The sequence below is a fragment of the Crinia signifera genome, chromosome 6 (genome assembly GCF_055691185.1).
Source record: "Crinia signifera chromosome 6, ASM5569118v1, whole genome shotgun sequence".
Lineage (NCBI taxonomy): Eukaryota > Metazoa > Chordata > Amphibia > Anura > Myobatrachidae > Crinia > Crinia signifera.
The window spans coordinates 165,542,593-165,560,984 of NC_139222.1; the positions used below are offsets into that span (position 1 = coordinate 165,542,593).

Sequence of the window (18,392 nt, forward strand, 5' to 3'; positions counted from 1 at the left end):
TTAGCCTTGTAATTTTGGGACATCTAGTGACTATGAGGATTATTCAGACCTGATTGCTGCTGTGCGAATTTGCAGAAGTCTGCGATCAGATAAGTCTGCAAATGACTTACGAAAATATTGCCGATCGCCGGCCAGCTGCAAATCCATATGCTACTTACAATCAAATGATTTTCCCAGTCTGTGCAAATGTGAGTAACTCTGACCCTTCCACAAATTTGTGGCAGAAACAGGCTGATTGAGGCCAGAGCCGACACGCCTGCGGTTTTTCTGTCACTCCCAAAAAACAGCCGATTAACACCCCCAAACAAAGACTTCCTATCAATCAAACTATGGGCAAATGTTGGTCTTACCTCTACAAATGGGAACAAATGTAGAGGTAAGTCACCATGTTGGTCAGGAACTTGCATCCCCCAGCAGTATAACCATGGTTATGTCCATAGTCTCTCAAACATATATTGCATATAGGGGGTTATTTAACATGTGCAGAGAGACTTAGATTTGGGTGGGGTTTGTACTTCAAACTGATATCTATGTCGCAGTGTTAAAATAAAGCAGCCAGTATGTACCCTGCACAGAAACAATAAAACACCCACATCTAACTCTCTCTGCACATTACATCAGCCCCACCTGCAGTGCACATGGTTTTTTCAATTAGAGAGTGATTGTGCCTTTGCGAGTGAACCAGAATAACTACCATAGTTGTGCTTGAATAACTATTCCTAAAAAGCTTCTTTGATCTATAGACAGTGACCATCCAGTACTGAAGGAAACAGAACCAATCTTTCTGCAGGTTGCTTTGCCAGGATTTAATTGGAACAACTTCCGGAACTAACTTCTCTAAACCATAGGGGAACGCATCTTCTACTAGGCAGATGAGGGGTAATAACTGTGGTTCTGCAAAAGCAGTGCCAACATAGAGGACATTGGGTCATTGTTTGTAATAAGCAACAGCTGAACATCATGAGCTGTTGTTTTTAAATGACCAGACAAACATGCAGCGGTGGATTTAGGAGTCAGGGCGCCCCTAAGCACAATAATACAGGGACACAATAAGAATTTGCAGATTAATTTGATGTGTGCCATGCACACTGCGACCCAGATGCATGCACTATACTTTCATAATCGATCGCCTTGCAAATTCACACAACAGCGATCAGGTCTGAATAACCCCTATGCAAAACAGTACTTGGCAACAATATATAATTGCTAGGAGATATTTATTTTGATTTATTTTAAGAACAATCACCAGTCTGTGTTGTACAATGGCGTTTGACACAAATAATACTCACCTTTTGGGTATTTGTAGTCATGGGTTATATCATTTTGAAACTCGCTTCCGATGCTCTTTGTACTGATTCCATCTCCTACATGCCTGGCATTGCTGAATGCCTTACTGAAATATCCATTTGAGTTTCGCACCAAGACCGCACAGTCTGTGAACACCTTGGAGAAGATAAGCTTTGTGTCATAATTGATTTCCACACGCCCTTCCTTGATGGCTTTCACTGGGGCAGGACCACAACCGTACAAAGCACCTGTAATTGTAGGACAAGCAGATGTAAAGGTAATATCTTAAGGAGCTATTGCACTTGGATAATACTCCAATATACACTATTACCATTACAGAAGAATAGTTCCTAATTGTTTAATAGAAGCTGTCATACACATTCATATGGATGGGATGTGGTCAGAATCTCAGCAATCGAGGCCCGACAGAATACTTAATTAATGTTTACTGTATCTGTGTGTGTGTGTGTATGTGTGCGTATCATTTGCCAATATGAGCAAATGTCATACTATCAAATGAGCAAATGTCATACTATCAATTTATTGCAGTGTTTCTTTTTAGTAAAAACTAATGTTTTTGCTCCATATTATATTCAGATTTTTAATAGTCTACTGCAGTGGTGCTCAACCGCGGTCCTCAAGGCACACCAACAGTCCAGATTGGATGACTATCCAGGCTTAGGCACAGGTGACTTAAATTGTACCTGTCAGCATGATTATATCATCCTTGAATAAGCAAGGATAACCATAAAACCTGGACTGTTAGTGTGCCTTGAGGACCACTGGTCTACTTTAACCTATAGTCATACCTGCATTCTAAATAATTAAATGAAAATGTCTACATAGGGCTAATTAAGGCTGGCTCACTTATGCGCTCCAACAAGCAGTTTCCCGATTGTTGGGAAACTGTGCACACACAGGGCCTATTGTGCGTAGAACATCTCTGCCTCTTCATGGGAAGAAATGGGGCAGGAAAGGCTGGTGTTCAGGAAAAGTGGGTCATGTCAAACCCATTTCCCTGGTGTGAAGATGGCAAGGACTGTGTTGCGATTGCAGTTTCCTTGGCCTTGCAATGTCCCCTGCAACGGCAAATCTGAGGAAGGTCTAACAGTCTGCAGTCACAAGATGAATAGCAATCGCATTGCAGTTTTTACACATGCAGGCATGAGATGGAGTGCGCCTCTTCCTGCATTTGCATTGCTTAGCATATATGATCCATACTGACTTAGGCAATTGTCTTTGAAATACATATTACTTCTGAGTACACATGTGTGGATCTATATATACAGTAATATATATCAATTTATCAGATCTTAGTCTCCACCTCCTCCTATGCATGGCTCCACCCACTTTGACCCTGTTCTGGATGCTGCTGTTGACATCCTGACCATTCATATTGTGACTGCTGGGATTCTGCAACCAACCCATATGAATATCTACATAGAAATCTATGTCAGTTACATGGATCTCTTTAGCAGAAAAAATAAATAAAGGTACCTGTTTCCAAGCCCGGCACCCGTCGTGGGTCATCGCATACCTTAAGTTAAGGTATGCGATGGATGCGACCGACGCAATTTTAGGGCTATTTTTAGCCTTTTTCCCGACAATTAAAAAATCGCGTTCATCGCATGCCTTAACCCCACGATGAACGCCAACCCGAAGCATGGCGAGCACACCGAGCTCGCGAGGGGCGGCGGTACGTGTCCTCCGACCTTTTCATACCCCCACTATCCACGTTCGCGTGGAGTTGTTTTTATATAGTGTGGCGAGCGCAGCAAACCACCGAGCCCGAAGCGTGGCGAGCACAGCGAGCCCCGCGAGGAGACGCGTAATACCTGTAAAGTAATGCGCGTCCCCTCGCAGGGGCACGCTTCGGGCTCGGTGGCTCACTGTGCTCGCCACACTATTTCAAATCAACTCCACGCTGACGTGGATAGTGGGGGTATGAAAAGGTCGGAGGACGTGTACCGCCGCCCCTCGCGGGCTCGCTGCACTCGCCACACTTCGGGTTGGCGTTCATCGTGGGGTGGCGTTAACAATGGGGGGGCATTTGACCCATTAGGGTGGGGATACAATGAAAATTGGGGTCTTGGGGGCATTTAACATTGGGGCCAATGTAAAATCGGGTCTCAGGGACCATTTTACATTGGTTCCAATGTAAAAATTGCGTCGATCGCATCGCATGCGATTTGGTTACATGCGATGCGATCGACGCGATTTTTTAGGACCCGATGGATACAATTTTTATCTCTGGCGCCGTGCTAGGAAACAAGTACCTAAATAAACTCTTAATAGTATTTTTATTACCAAATGTGCTGTGAGACTAATATTTGCAGTTAGTAAATTACCTTTTATTGAAAAGTTGTGCAATATATACTGTATTACTTATAATTCTAATAATTTCATTTTTGCAATAACTTATGTTATTACCATTATATTTCTGTTGAGCAGTAGCATCAAGAACCTGCCATCCACTGAATCCTTTAGGGAGATCTCTCCTCTCCATCCAACACTCATTCCACACATGAAAATGCCTGTAAGATGAAATTGCATTACACAAGAAGCCAGTTGGTCACTGATTTGTCAACAAAGTGACAGTATGGACTTTAGGAGAAGAAGTGGGAACCCTGTGGTACACTACATATGTTTTCAAATGTATTGGCTAGTATGGCAACAAATGTAGAGGTAAGTCGGCATGTTAGCCAGGAACTTGCAACCCTCAGCAGTATAGCCATGGTTATGTCCACAGTCCCTCAAAAATATAGTGCATGTAGTTTATGTGGTTGAATTACAAATACTAAACAGCTTCTTAGTTCTATAGACAGTGACCATCCAGTACTGAAGGAAACAGAACCAATCTTTGTCCAGGCTGCTTCCCCAGGATTTAACAACTAACTTCCTAAAACCACAGGGGAATCCAACTTCTACTGAAACTGAGCAGCAAAGGGAAAATCTACATCACGGTGGTTCTGCAAAATTAGTGCCAACATAGAAGATCATGGAGTGCACCTTGTGTGCATGAAGTGACATAAGTTTTATGGCCTATGCATGAAATGTATTCCAGGAGCACTCGGCAACAGGGGATGGGGTGTTTTGTTTTTCTGAAGGTCGGATTGGCCGATGTATATTAGGCTGTTATTGGTTAGGATTTGTTATGGGTGGGGATTAAGGTTAGGATCATGGGAGATTCTAGAATATTCTGCCTCTTTGATTTCAAACGTTGGACTGATAAGTACTGTGGTTGAATTCAGAGACTTATACCCTGTTTTTTCACTATCTATATCTATTCTTTCTTTTCTTCTTATTCTCTTACTGCTTATATACATCACCTATTTTCTATCCTTACTGTCATACCTTAATATCTGTCTTGTCTTTTCTCCTGATCTTATTTCCTTTATTATCATGTCTGGTGTCAGGCCGAGGAGGGAGGCTGGTGTTCCTGCTCGTTTCCTTCAGGGAGCAGGGATGCCGACAACCTCAGGGGCGAGAGGGAGGGCGAGGGCTAGGGAGCCAGCAGGTTCCGGTCCTGTCACTGCCCCCGCCCGTGTGCGCACCCGACCGCCAGGTAGGGACGCGGTGAGAGGCCTGTCCGGCTCTCCCGCTCCACCTGGTAGTCTCCTGTCACCCGCGGCTGATGCCCAGTCAGCGCGCGGGCGGCCGAGGGAGACGGGCCCCGAAGCAGACAGGTGGTCTGCTGACGGGCTGCGTGTAATGGCGCCCGCGGTTGAGACTCAAACAACTCGCGGGAGCACGGCAGCCTGCGGCTAGTACAGCTCGTGGGCGGCCGGATGTCAGTGACGCTCCGGTTGTTAGGAGAAGCCGCGAGCAGGCGGCGGAGGAATCCCTGCACCGCCGGCCCGGCGCTGTGCGTTCGCGTCGGGCTGGCGGGGGTCAGGGGTCAGCGGGGGTGCCGGGAGCTGCACTACGGCAGCGAGGCGCCCCCGTGCAGTAAATGTTACAGCGGGAGTTCCTGCTGGCAATGCAGGTCGACAGCGGCAGGCCAGACGCCCTGCTGCTGCTAGGGGGGGCAGGTCTGCACGTGGCAGAAGCCGCGCAGAGCTGCCCTCTAACAGAGGTTTAGTAGATGCTGGGGAGGATAATATAACTCCCCAGCTAGATGAAGGGGATGTGTATAGCTATGCTCCAGTTGGGGGCAATGCCAGAACAAGGAGGAGAAATAGGAGGGCACAGCAGTTTGATGTGCCTGCATATGGAACAGAGGATGGAGGCTCATCCTCTGGGTCCGTGGATGAGCAAAATGTTCTGGCTTTGGTTCCAACTGGAGGCAGGGGTAATCGTGCGGGGTCCCACCGTACCTATGCGGAGGTGGTCCGGGGGGGTGCTCCCACTGGGAACATGGCCTCGCTATCCACGATCTGTGCAGCAGTGGTATCCACCATCGTGCCCCTGTTAACCACCGGTCCAGGTGGGCAGGGTGCTGGTGGTCAGCGTCCATTAGACGCTGCAGCACTGACTCAGGTCATGGTGCCGGCCCTTTCCTCTGCCCTGGGTGCCACCAGCAATATTTCGGCGGGGTCAGCTGTTACAAATGATTCAATGGCTGAGACAAATGTCCCTTTTGTGCCCGCAGTAGCAGGCACTTCAGGAATCATGGACAGAGCAGCAGCGGGACGCCGACGAGGTGGTGGCAGCAGGTCCGGAGGATCTTCGCATTCCGGGGGTGAGCTGCCTTCTGACCCTGATTGGGTTAATTCATGCGGGTCAGGTAACTCTGACACCGATGGGTCTAGCTCATCAGGAGGGGGGAGGCATACAAAGGCTAAGCGCGGTAAGCGATCAGGGAAGAAGCGTAGGCGCAGGCACTCTGATAGTTCATTGGCCTCCACTTCTTCGGAATCACCCTCCTCGTCGGATGACGGGGTGCGGAGGTCCAGGAAGAAGAGGAGACGAACTAGGAGATCTCCTAGTGAGGATTCAGTGCTTACAATTGAATCCGACTCTGTCCAGTGTGCAAATACCACCGTAATGCGGGGTTTGCGTCCAAGGATGCGGGATAGGATTAGAAAGGGCAAGTATGTTAACATATTTGCTCTTACTAGCAAAAGCCAGAAAGCGCTGATTGCTGCACGAAAGAAAGGTACAGACAGTGAGGAAGCGATAATGACTTACAATAACTAGGTGCGAGGAATGCTGGTCTTCGCGGCTTGTTATATGGAGTCTAGGCCTGATGAGTACATGAATTTGATACACTATCAGTATCTAATTCACAATTTATACACATCATACCGCGGCTACGGATGGCGCACGTATGATGAGGAATTCAGGCGCAAGCAGCACGGGAAGGAGGTTTATGACTTCGGCAGAAAAGACATTGAGCTTTATGTCGAGGTCACAAATTCTGCCGTGCCAATGGGTGAGGCTTCTTCGAAACCTTGGAATAAGAAACAAGGGGGGCAGGCTTCGGGGGGCCGTGCTAACAGAGTAGGTCATGGGAAATGCTTTGCCTACAACAATAACACGTGCACCCTGGGACAGAAGTGTCGTTTTCGGCACTCCTGTATCAGGTGTGGAGGCAATCATCCCATTAAGGAGTGTAGCAAGCCAGCACAGGGACAGGGTGGAGCTTCTGGCAACAAGCAAATCCGCGGTCCAGCGGAACCAAATCATGCTTAAAGCTCCATCCCCTATCCAGCTGCAGGCTATGTTGCCGTGGTTGGATAGGTACCCCTTTAGAGAGGAGGCAGAATTCATTAAAAACGGATTCTCTGGGGGGTTTGCCTTACCAATCTCGGGTAACATTAATCAGGGGTCCGTTAGGAATTTGCGTTCGGCATATCAGTTTCCTTTAATTGTTAAGGAGAAGGTTAATGCCGAGGTGAATTTAGGGCGGATGGTGGGTCCTTTTAAAGAGCCTCCTATTCAGGGCATGATCCTTTCTCCGGTAGGAGTAGTCCCCAAAAAAGCAGAGGGGAAATTTAGGCTGATTCAGCATCTATCCAGCCCAAAGGGTGCATCAGTTAATGATGCCATCTCTGATGAATTATGTAGCGTGGTTTATCAATCTTTTGATGAGGCCATTGCATTAGTAAGGTCATTTGAAAAAGGGGCTTTGCTGTGCAAGATAGATGTTGAGTCAGCTTTCAGGTTATTGCCTCTGCACCCATCAGCTTTTAAATACATGGGTTTTAAATTAGATGATGGGTTTTATTTTGATAGATGCCTTCCCATGGGTTGTTCCATTTCCTGCGCTTATTTCGAGCGATTCAGCACCTTTTTGCAATGGTGTTTGCATGAGGTTTCTGGAGAGTCCGGAATAGCACATTATCTAGATGATTTTCTGCTCATGGGTCCATCCAACTCGGATAGATGTTTGGCCCTATTAGTTAGTACACAGACACTTTTTAAGTCGTTTGGAGTACCGATAGCGGACGATAAAACCGAGGGCCCAACTACAGTATTAACTTTTCTAGGTATTGAAGTGGACACAGTACAAGGACAATGTAGACTCCCAAGAGACAAGATTAATCGCTTACATGATGAAATCTTGTTTGTCCTCGCAGCAGGGAAATTGAGGCTTAAACAGGCCCAATCGTTGCTGGGTGTGTTTAATTTCGCCTGCCGAGTGATACCCATGGGTAGGATTTTCATGAGGAAATTAGAAAGGGCTACTGTGGGAATAAGGAGGCCTCACCATTTCCTGAGGCTCACAAGTGAAATGCGGCATGACCTTGGGATTTGGGATGCCTTTTTGTCCCAATTTAATGGGATTCGCATATGGCAGGAGGCGCCCATTTGTAATTCTGCTCTGGAGCTATATACCGACGCAGCGGGTGCCACTGGCTTTGGCGCTTTCTTTGCCGGTAGATGGTGTTCGGAATCTTGGCCTGCAGACTGGATTGAGAAGGGGTTCACGAGGAACATGCTTCTATTAGAAGTGTTTCCCATAATGGTCGCTATTGAGCTCTAGCATGATTGCTTAAAAAATAAGGAAGTGGTTTTTTGGTGTGACAACCTAGGGGTTGTTTACGCTATTAACAGACAAAAATCTACTTCCTTAGAGGTTCTAAGAGTAATTGGACAGATTGTGCTTACATGTCTGGTTAACAATATAACGTTGAGAGCCAGACATGTCTCCGGCGTACATAACGAAATAGCCGATGCCCTTTCGCGCTTTGAATGGCAGCGTTTTAGACGTCTGGCACCTACTGCACGTTTAACGGGTGACATTTGCCCTTTTTATGTATGGCAGGTAATTCACCCGGAATGGAGGGGCTAGCTCATAGCTCTTTAGCACCGGCTACGTTTGCCGCATATTTGACGGCGTGGCAGAGTTGGAGCCAATTCTTATTGGAAAGGGGCAACAGAGGTAAGAGTTTAAAATCATTAATTCTTGCCTTTGCTTGGCGTTTCTATGTAGCCGGGAAGTCTCGTGGCGCAGTGGGTAAGGCCTTAGCGGGCATTTCTTACTTCCTGCGTTTGAAAGGGAAAAAGGACATTACAAAGTCCTTTTTCCTGCAGAGAATGCTTAAGGGCTGGGCGAGATTAGAACCACCTATCCCCGATAGGCGACGGCCGATTGATGGTCGCCTGTTGGGGAAGTTGGTACGCGCCTTGAAAGCAGTTTGCACATCTCAGTATGAGGCCAAACTGTTTGCTATGGCCTTCGTGATGGCCTTTCATGGAGCGTTCAGGGTAGGTGAACTGGTGGCACCATCTCGGTCATCGGCTTCACCTATGCTGGCAACCCATGTCGTCGTTGCCCCCGATGGGTTATGGTGCAGAGTCCAACGGTCCAAAACTGATGTAGTTGGCAAGGGGCGTTGGGTTCGTATGGGTTCCTGTCCGGATCGGCAGATTTGTCCGTTGGTTGTGGCAGGGGCTTATTCGTCCTTGCGTCCTAATATGCCTGGGGGTTGGCTCATTCACATCGATGGGTCTCCCTGACTCGTTATCAATTTAATTCGGTTTTGAAACGGGGAATTCTGCATCTGGGTCTTTCACCGGAGATGTATGGGACACACTCTTTTCGCATCGGCGCCGCTTCGGCTGCCGCTTCGGCGGGTTGGTTCAATAGATCTATTCGGGCACTGGGTAGATGGAGGTCTGGTACGTTTAGACGTTACATCAGACCTTGATCTGGCAGTGCGCCCCCTTTGAGGATTAGCCGCTCGCTTAAACACGCTTTAGTGTTTGGGGGGCCTTGAGGAATTTTTTATTGCCATCAGCTTTAATTACGGCTTCTGCCGGCTGGTGTGTGTGTTTTTTGCCTTAAGTCAAATTGGGGTGACCCAAATCCCCCCCCCCCTCCCCCCAAACACAGCCCAATGTCAGGAATTACTCTATCTTAAACATTAAAATAATTCACAAATACTACTAATTTTTTCTAAATTCTTTTTTCAGGCATGCGGATTGATCCGCAATTTATTTGGTTGTTGGGTCATTCATTCGTTTACTGGCTATCAGTATCCCCAAATGCTCTGGATTACTCACAGTATCCAGGACTGAATCTGTTTAGATGGCTGGGGCATCGTGGCTTAAGGTTTTCACAATTTAGGGCAGACATTTGAAGAGGCAGTGGATGGGTTCGGATACCCGCTATTTCTAATAGTACACTTGGGGGGTAATGATTTAACATCCAGAACCTGTCTGGAAGTTAGATTCGAGATCAGAAATGAATTGTTAGATATATTGCAGCGTTTCCCCTTTTGCAGAGTCTTTTGGTCGGACATTATACCAAGGCAGAATTGGAGGGGTGCTCTTAACCCTGGTGCAATTGACCTGGTAAGACGGAGGGTGAACTCAGTAGTGGGTCGAGCTGTCTGTCAGCATGGCGGATACTCGATACCGCATGCGGGTATCAACTTCCGCGATCAGAGGTTGTACAGGAGTGATGGAGTACACCTTTCAGAGGAGGGTATGGCCCTGTTCCTTAGGGATATTTTAGAGAGATTGAGGGCTATGTATGTCTATGGTGGCAGTGCCGGATTGGGAGATCTTCGGCAGGTGGCCGGTCTCAGAACGGTGGCTAGGTTATTTTGTGCATTAACACCTTTTTGGGATTCATTTCCCTTGAGGGGCAACTCCTTTGGAGAAAGTGACTTTGGCATGGCAACAGTTTTTCCTTCAGGGGCATCACCGATCCAGGTGGGCCCCTGATGTCACTTTAGTTGAGTTGTGACCTGATGGGGAATATTTAGATCGTTCAGGCAGGTGGCCTGAATTTTATTTTTTAATAACTTTAAATTGTATTTTAAGGACAGGGATGTGGCAGGAGGCCAGTTCTTGTTCCTTTGGGCAGTCGGCCCAAGAAATCTTTATTTAAAGCAGTTCTGACCTCGCCACCATAGATAGTTAAATTTAAATATCATAGTTAGATCAAATAGGCCGCCCTCTTTCAGAAAAATAAAAAGACGACCCCATTCACCACATTTCAGTTGTCCGAGTCGTTATTTTAGATAAGATGATTTGAGTGGTGCATGAATGCAGTGGGTCATGAAAGACTTAGGACATTTGGCTATCATTTGTAATAAGCAACAGGGGAACATCATGAACTACTGTTAAAGAAAGAATGTTTTTTTTTTTAAATTACTGAAAAAATATGAAGTGGCAGATTTAGGGGTCAAAGTGCCCGTAGCACAATATTATGGGCCACCCATGTCCAATTTTAATATTTCCAGTTTGATTTTAAGCCCTCATTTTGGTGATTGCTAGTTTAGTGTAGGGATGGCCATCGACCATCGATCATTCATTTTTTTTTTCAAAGTATTCTTCTACGATAATTGAAATGAAAATAATAAGAATAGAAATAAAAACCATACATGGAACTTATATTATTGTTTTTATTTCTATTCTTATTATTTTCACTTCAATTATCGTACATACATTGTATTTTAATATATGTGGTCAATTTTTAGTAAAAGTAAAATTTGAAACTGGGACAAACACTTGTTATTGGTATATCTTTATAGCGCTGCTCAAATGCCCTGTGCGTGATATCTGTTTTTTTTTTCTACTATAGCGCAGCATATTCCGTTGCGCTTTACAATTGGATAATAAAATAAGCCAAGAGCTCTGACATTGCATTTATTTTATCTACATATTTACTAACTAGGACAGCAGTCTGCCTATGTCCTACCTGTTCACACTCAAATTAAGATTGTGTAGAATATATTAGAGTACACATATTTTTAATTATTGCTAATTCTTGGGCCAATGGCAGGGCCGCCGACAGAGGGGTCTGGGGGTATTTAAGTCCAGGGCCCTGCCGCTCTGACAGAGGGTAGGGCCCGGCAGCTCTATCCTCAGCAGCACGGTCAATCACCCCGCCCCTTTCCCCAGCCCCCTTCCCCCTGCTTGAGCCCGCCACCCGGAGTTCGGAGTTCATTACTGTCCCGGCGGCCGCGGCGGCACATTGTGAGTGACTACATCCTCCAGCAACAAGTTGTCCGGCCGCCGGAACTTGGCACAGGAAGCCCCCCACAGCGCGGCGTGTCATAATGACATCATGCTGCACGTGACAAACGAGGAGCTGCGAATCTGCAGCAGCAGTCACGAGCATCACATGGAGGAGCTGCCAGTGCCAGCCAGCCTGACCCCGGCCTCAAGCCAGGTACCGTACCAATACCTTAAACAGTGCCCAGCAAGGGAGAGTGGGGTATGGAATGCCTGCACACTGCCCACCAATGTGTATATATTTATACATCCACTTCCCACCAATGTTTATATATTTATACATCCACTGCCCACCAATGTATATATTTTTATATGCCCACTGCCCTCCAATGTTTATTAGTAGTAGGTGGTAATGTATAAATTACTGGCGCACGCCAGCAATGTACTGTATACTGTATATGTTACCGCCTATTATTAATAAACATTGGAGGGCAGTGGTGTTTAAATAAACATACATTGGTGGCAGTGGGCATATAAATATATAAGTATTGGTGGGCAGCGGGCATATAAAAATATATACATCAGTGGGCATATAAAAATATACATTGCTGGGCAATGGGCATATAAAAATATATACATTGGTGGGCATCGAGAAATATATACATTGGTGGACATTGAAAAATATATGCATTGCTGGGCAGTGGGCATATAAAAAAATTTTTTTTTAATAATGGGGGGGGGGGGCTTCCAATTTTGTCAGTCCTGGACCCCACAATTTCTGATGGCAGCCCTGGCCAATGGTAATGAAACATGCAATCAAGCGTCCACCCCTAGGAATGTGCCTAGTGGGGAATTCACTGCTGCATATAGGCCAATGTGTGCTACCCCACAGGGGAGAGGCTCATGAAAGGGAAAGTAACTGCCATATAGACACATGACTGCCCTATCATCTAATCACTTATATCTAATTATATCAGCTTCTGTCATTTTTCTGGCACAGCCTGTAAATTGACAGAAGCTGATTGGTAGGTGCTTTATCTCTCTCCAAAGTTTGATAAATCTCCCCCATAATTTGCTAATACCCCTTTCACATAGCAACTAATTACCGGGTACAAGCTGGTCTCTTGCCGGCTCGTCCCGGTATTTAGTGCGATGTGAAAGGGGTTACCGGGTCCCGCAAACGGGTAGCAACACAGCAATATTTAAGCTGTAATGTGTATTGAACTGTGGTACTCTTTATTTGTACTCTACTTTTGTTATTTATTCAATGTTATGCCAAGTTTTGTCTCCCTGTATTGTTCCTTTGTACGGCGCTGCGAAACACTTGTGGCGCCTTATAAATAAAATTATAATAATAATAATAATAGTAATATGAACCGGTAAAAAAAGCAGAGTTCTTACCAGTTTGTTGCCATGTTGCTGTGCAGTGTGAACGGGTTAAATGGGCCGAGTGACCCGTTTCCCATTCCACACTATAGAGGAGGCGGCGCTTGGAGCAGTGCCAGCTCAAAGCGATGCCTCCTCCCCCACCCCCGATGATGCTCTGACTCCCCGACACGCCCCCTGATGACGTCAGCAATAATGCTGGTTCGCTGAGGGGATGTGAACATTCCAAAAGGCAGGGTCGCACCGGGACTGAACCGTTTCAAAGTCCCTGTGCGACCCTGCATTTTGCCATGTGAAAGCAGTATCACTGGAGAGTCCAGCAGAACTGACAGCAATATGCAGAGTATAAACTGGTTCCATTTCACAACAGATATTATATTAGAATATGGTATAATTATTAATAACCATATTAAGATTTATATATGGCTACTTATAGCTATTATTAGGACAGTGCCATTTCAGCAATTGCTATAATTGTTTCCAACAGTTACAGTCAGTAGAGGACACATGTAAATTTGACTGGTGTGTTATATCAGTCATTACCAGATGCTGTCACTCCTTGATCTGTGGATCCGTGCCCCATGCTCATCGTAATATATATTCTTCTGCAGAGTCTGGTCCGTGTCATAGGCGGAGTTGTAATTTGTGACAATCCTGGTTGGAATACCCAGACAGCGCAACACTGTCAAACAAGTCAAAAAAAATGTTTCTAATGTTACTGATAAACAATAGACTATATGAGAAATAAATGCAAAATAGGGCAATAGGTGACCACTAATTTGGTGAGTCAATTAATACTAGTCTCAGAACGGTGTCTGTTGCTTCTACACATATCTCTGGGGCTACTGTGCATAGACATTGGGACCACATACTGGGTCAGGAGCAGCTTCATTGCATATTGGCCCTCATTCTGGTTCACTCTCAAAGCAGAGGTATTTTGCTGCTTTGCTGATTTAGAAGAATTGCCTAGGGTGCTGAGATGGCTAGCACTGGCCCTGCCTGCACATGCCCATATTAGCATATGTGCAAGCACAGATCTTTAACATCGGTCCCGTTGCGAGCCTATTAGAATGAGGGCCATTATCCACTATTCATTTCCCTGGAAGACACACCACAGCTACAAATCCTGTTTTATAGATCCCAACATTTTAAGCACTCCTTTACCCTTTTATTTTAGGGAAAGGCAAGGCCAGTGATAGGGCACCAGGCACCCTATAACTATCCTCCCTCTGCCACCTCATCACTAACCTACATTATACCCCAATGCACTGTAATAACAGTAAATTGTGTTGGAGTAATACTATATCTGTGCTGTAATAGGCATCAATAGTAACAGGAACCAATCAAGAGTCAGGTTGATCTTGCCGCTAACAGGCCAATCTGAGCTAGGCACATAAAGGTGCTATCGCTTGGGGGAAATTCCAATTAACCAAGCGCTGCATAAAAATTAGCGTGACAGCTGTGATGAGCACACATCACGCTACCTGCTAACACTCAACTGATATTCCCCTCTTTTTCTAGAATTAGGAACCAGCAGAAGTAAGGTAGTGCAGGATAGTTTTAAATAACTAAGAAAAAGGAAAGGGTGTTTCATTTAAATACCCAGGGAGGTTGGCTTTCTGGGCTTGGCCATAGTTTCACACGGCCGGCCACCAATCAGTTTAGCCTCTTCCCTGCTCCAGTGACATTCTGCTTTGCGGATGACTGCTCTCACTGTGCAATTGGAGGTGTACAGCTGCACATCCATTTGTACTCGAGCAAATATGTCCAAATGCCATCTGAAGCTGCTTACCATCCAATAACTTTTACAGTGGGTATCAGTCATCGAAGCCGCCATGTAGCCCAGGACTTACCCGGCGACTGCGGTGAATATAGATACACCCAGGCTGCCAATGATGTCACACACCCTCCCCTAACAGGCTTTAGAATTCCTGCTTTTTCCCCGACAGCATTTTTTTCATCACGTGCTGCGTTTTTCTTGGCGGTCCCATGAAACGGTCGGTTCCCACACCCACTCCCTGTCAATCACTGTGCAGATGGCCAGCAAACAATACAGTTGCAGGACTTGATCGCAGCTGGGCATCACCCAGGCGCACTGCGGTGGCAAATTTACAGTTGTGAGATCAGGTTTGAATCAGGCCCTCAGTGCAGGGGCTCTGCAGGGAAAATAAAAACACAGAATTAATGTTTTAGAAACCCCTTTTGGCACTCCAGACATTGGCAATGTGGAATGGGCATTTGAAGGCATGTAATGATTGACAGAGGTTGTTTAATATTTTAAACAGTTTTAAAAACCATTGACATGTATGTTCTTCAATTTTTCTGCTGTTACACTGACAGGTGTTCTTTTTTGAGATCACTACCTGTACACAGAACGGCTGCAAACACCCAGTGCTGTCCATAAACCAGATGACTTTCATCTTGGAACCATTGGTGTAGTATAGGGACACTGCTTATCCATTTGTAGGATAGTTCTCCGTTCTCACACATGAAAGCCACTCTGTCTTCCTCGTCCCTCCTGCCAATCTGCACATGATAATCAGACATGTATAAATGCTGGGATGGGTAAGAGGTTTTCAGCATGAATCCGTCTTCTGCGCTTACTTACCATGTCACCGATCATCTGAACGATGTAGATAGGATCATATCTCCTCAAATAATGCATTTCTGGCTCCTTCTGATAACAAGGATTCATATCCAGAAACTTAAGACATATGTCAGGAATTTCCTGTTCAAACTGAAAAATAATTGGCAAACAAATCTCAGCATTGGAGGCAAACTATAAATGCATACAGCTTCTTAGGGGTAAATTTACTAAGATGGGAGTTCTGTTTAAGATTAAATATTTCCCATAGCAACAAATCAGATTCTACTTGTCTAGCACCTTCTAGAAGATAATAGATAGAGGGGGAGATTCTCTAAGCTATAAATGCGGTAAAAACCCCGTCCTTTGCTATATTATCGCATATGTTAGAACATATGCGATAATTATAATTGCGATGGGCGGCGAAGGGGGGGCGGAGATTCTTAGAGAATCTCCCCCAGAATCTGATTGGTTGCTATGGGCAACATCCCATCATCAATAGAATACCCATCTTAGTCAATTACCCCTTATTGCTTGTGTGCAGCAGACCCCCACAGAGCATGTTCCGGAGTACACTGTCATTGCTGATTGGTAGGAACTGTAGAAAAAAAAGCACAGTACTGTAGAACTAAAGACAAATGATTGGCAAATATTCCCCTCCTTAGATGTCTCCGAAACAGAGACAGGCATTCAAGGCAGGGATTGTTGAAGAAATGGTTTTGTTTTTTGCACCCTTTTATTGTTATAAATATATTACTTGTTAATCCATGATGTCTGTCTGGAATACTTGGAATGGATTTAGTGGTCTTGTAAATAAAGATGATTAACTAATTGATTATGTGATTTTATGGTTCATTACACACCACAAACATGACCCATTCCATTGGATACAAAATCCGGTTCTGATCCGGGACTTCCCTGCCAGTGACAGTTGCAGCGGTGGGGCTGTGGCATTGTTCAAGATTCAAATAGAGGAGCCCTAGCATCTGCCATCCAAACGACTGGCAAACATTGCCACCCCGGCCACTCGCAGTAAGTGTGGCTCCAGGATTTGAATTGTGGAATGTGCTACAGCCCCACCTCTGCCACTGGCAAGGATGTCCGGGAACAGAGAGGTTTGTACCTTATGGAATGGGCTGTGTTGAAGGAAATTTTATTGATTCTGCTAATTTATTGAAGGTGTACGGTCGTTAGGTTGACACCATTAAGGTTGTCATGCATTGGGTCGACCACTGAAGGTTGGCAAGTCTTAGGTCGACACATGAAAAAGGTCACTTTTTTTCAGCTGACATGTGCTGCCATCCACTAGGGCGTGGAGGGAGAATAGAATAGTGTGCAGAGTGTAGCAAGGCTCTGTGGCCGAAGCATGGCGAGCTCAGCGGGGGGATGAGGTGCACCAATGAAATGCAAGGGTCCATGTCGATATTCAGGACAGAAAAGTGTGAAAAACTAATGCCAAACTTTTGACTGTCGACCTTCCCATTGTTCCCACCTAATGCTTGTGTCGACCTTTTGACCCTGTCCATCTTAGCCATGTCAACATTTTTCATGTATCGACCTTCAGTGGTCGACTCAATGCATGTCAACCTTAATTTGGTCCACCCAATGACCTATACCCCTAATGATTACTTGGCTTGTAATACAAGTACTCTGATGGCTAGATTGCTGGCTTATATGTTCTTCCTATCACAGCCCAAATCCAGACTTTAGCTGAGTACGAACAAACAACTATGAAATGCATAAGAAAAGTGGATGCGAAACGTACTTGCCCAAAGTGCCAGGGCTGGGGCTGGGCACAGCTTTCAGTGCCCAGGTATATGATGCCTTCCTCATTTAGTACATACTCCTGTCTCTGAGCCTCATTGTACATGTACACAGGGTCATCTACAAAAGAGGACAATAAGAATATTATAAAAAGCCGGGTTGGGATCGTTTGGTCGAATGCATTATGGTCGAATGTCATTACATCGAATCCATTAGGTCGAATTGCTAAAAGGTCGACATGATTCTAGGTCGACATGGGAAAAGGTCGAAATGATTCTAGGTCGAAAGGTCATTAGTTCGACAGGTCATTAGGTCGACAAGGTCATTAGTTCGACATTGTCTAGGTCGACATTCACAAAGTCGACATGGGGTTTTTCACTGTTTTTTTACCTGAATGTCAACACAGTCGACATGGACACAGTTTAAAGTGCACTGCATCCCCTCGCATCGCTCGCTGTGCTCGCAATGCGTCGGGCACGGTGCCTCGCTACGCTCGGCACACTATTTTATTCTCCCACCACGCCCTAGTGGATGGTAGGGCATGAAATACCGCCTGTCAGCACATGTCGGCTCAAAAAACAGTGAAAAACCCCATGTCGACTTTGTGAATGTCGACCTAGACAATGTCGAACTAATGACCTTGTCGACCTAATGACCTGTCGAACTAATGACCTTTCGACCTAGAATCATTTCGACCTTTTCCCATGTCAACCTAGAATCATGTCGACCTTTTAGCAATTCGACCTAATGGATTCGATGTAATGACATTCGACCATAATGCATTCGACCAAATGACCGCATCCCTTATTAAGTCACATAACAACATAAACATAATTTTTCTACACACTACCTACACAAATGATAGTTTGTCTATACTAGAGGACTTTGATTTTCAGAGAATACACTTAAGGCCCATACACACTGGGTGACTTTGAGCTGAAATTCGCTCAAAACAGCATGTTTGAGCGGCTTTCAGCTCAAAGCCGCCCAGTGTGTATGGCCTGGCGATGAGCGCTGC

The 18,392-nt window shown here is 45.5% G+C and overlaps 1 protein-coding gene across 3 annotated transcripts in view; it reads right to left on the reverse strand.

The window, feature by feature from the left end:
- The window catches only part of LOC146008535 (protein 4.2-like), a 50,249-nt gene that overhangs the window by 27,012 nt on the left and 4,845 nt on the right, over window positions 1–18,392 (reverse strand). For all 3 annotated transcript variants that reach the window (XR_014444527.1, XM_083147927.1, XM_083147928.1), the window contains exons 4-9: window positions 17,376–17,494; window positions 15,635–15,763; window positions 15,390–15,552; window positions 13,570–13,708; window positions 3,718–3,821; window positions 1,290–1,535 (exon numbers count right to left, since the gene is read on the reverse strand). Coding sequence is in view for 2 of the 3 variants with exons in the window: in XM_083147927.1 (XP_083004053.1) it covers window positions 1,290–1,535; window positions 3,718–3,821; window positions 13,570–13,708; window positions 15,390–15,552; window positions 15,635–15,763; window positions 17,376–17,494 (900 nt within the window). In the remaining variant the exon portion in view is untranslated. The remainder of the gene's footprint in view (window positions 1–1,289; window positions 1,536–3,717; window positions 3,822–13,569; window positions 13,709–15,389; window positions 15,553–15,634; window positions 15,764–17,375; window positions 17,495–18,392) is intronic.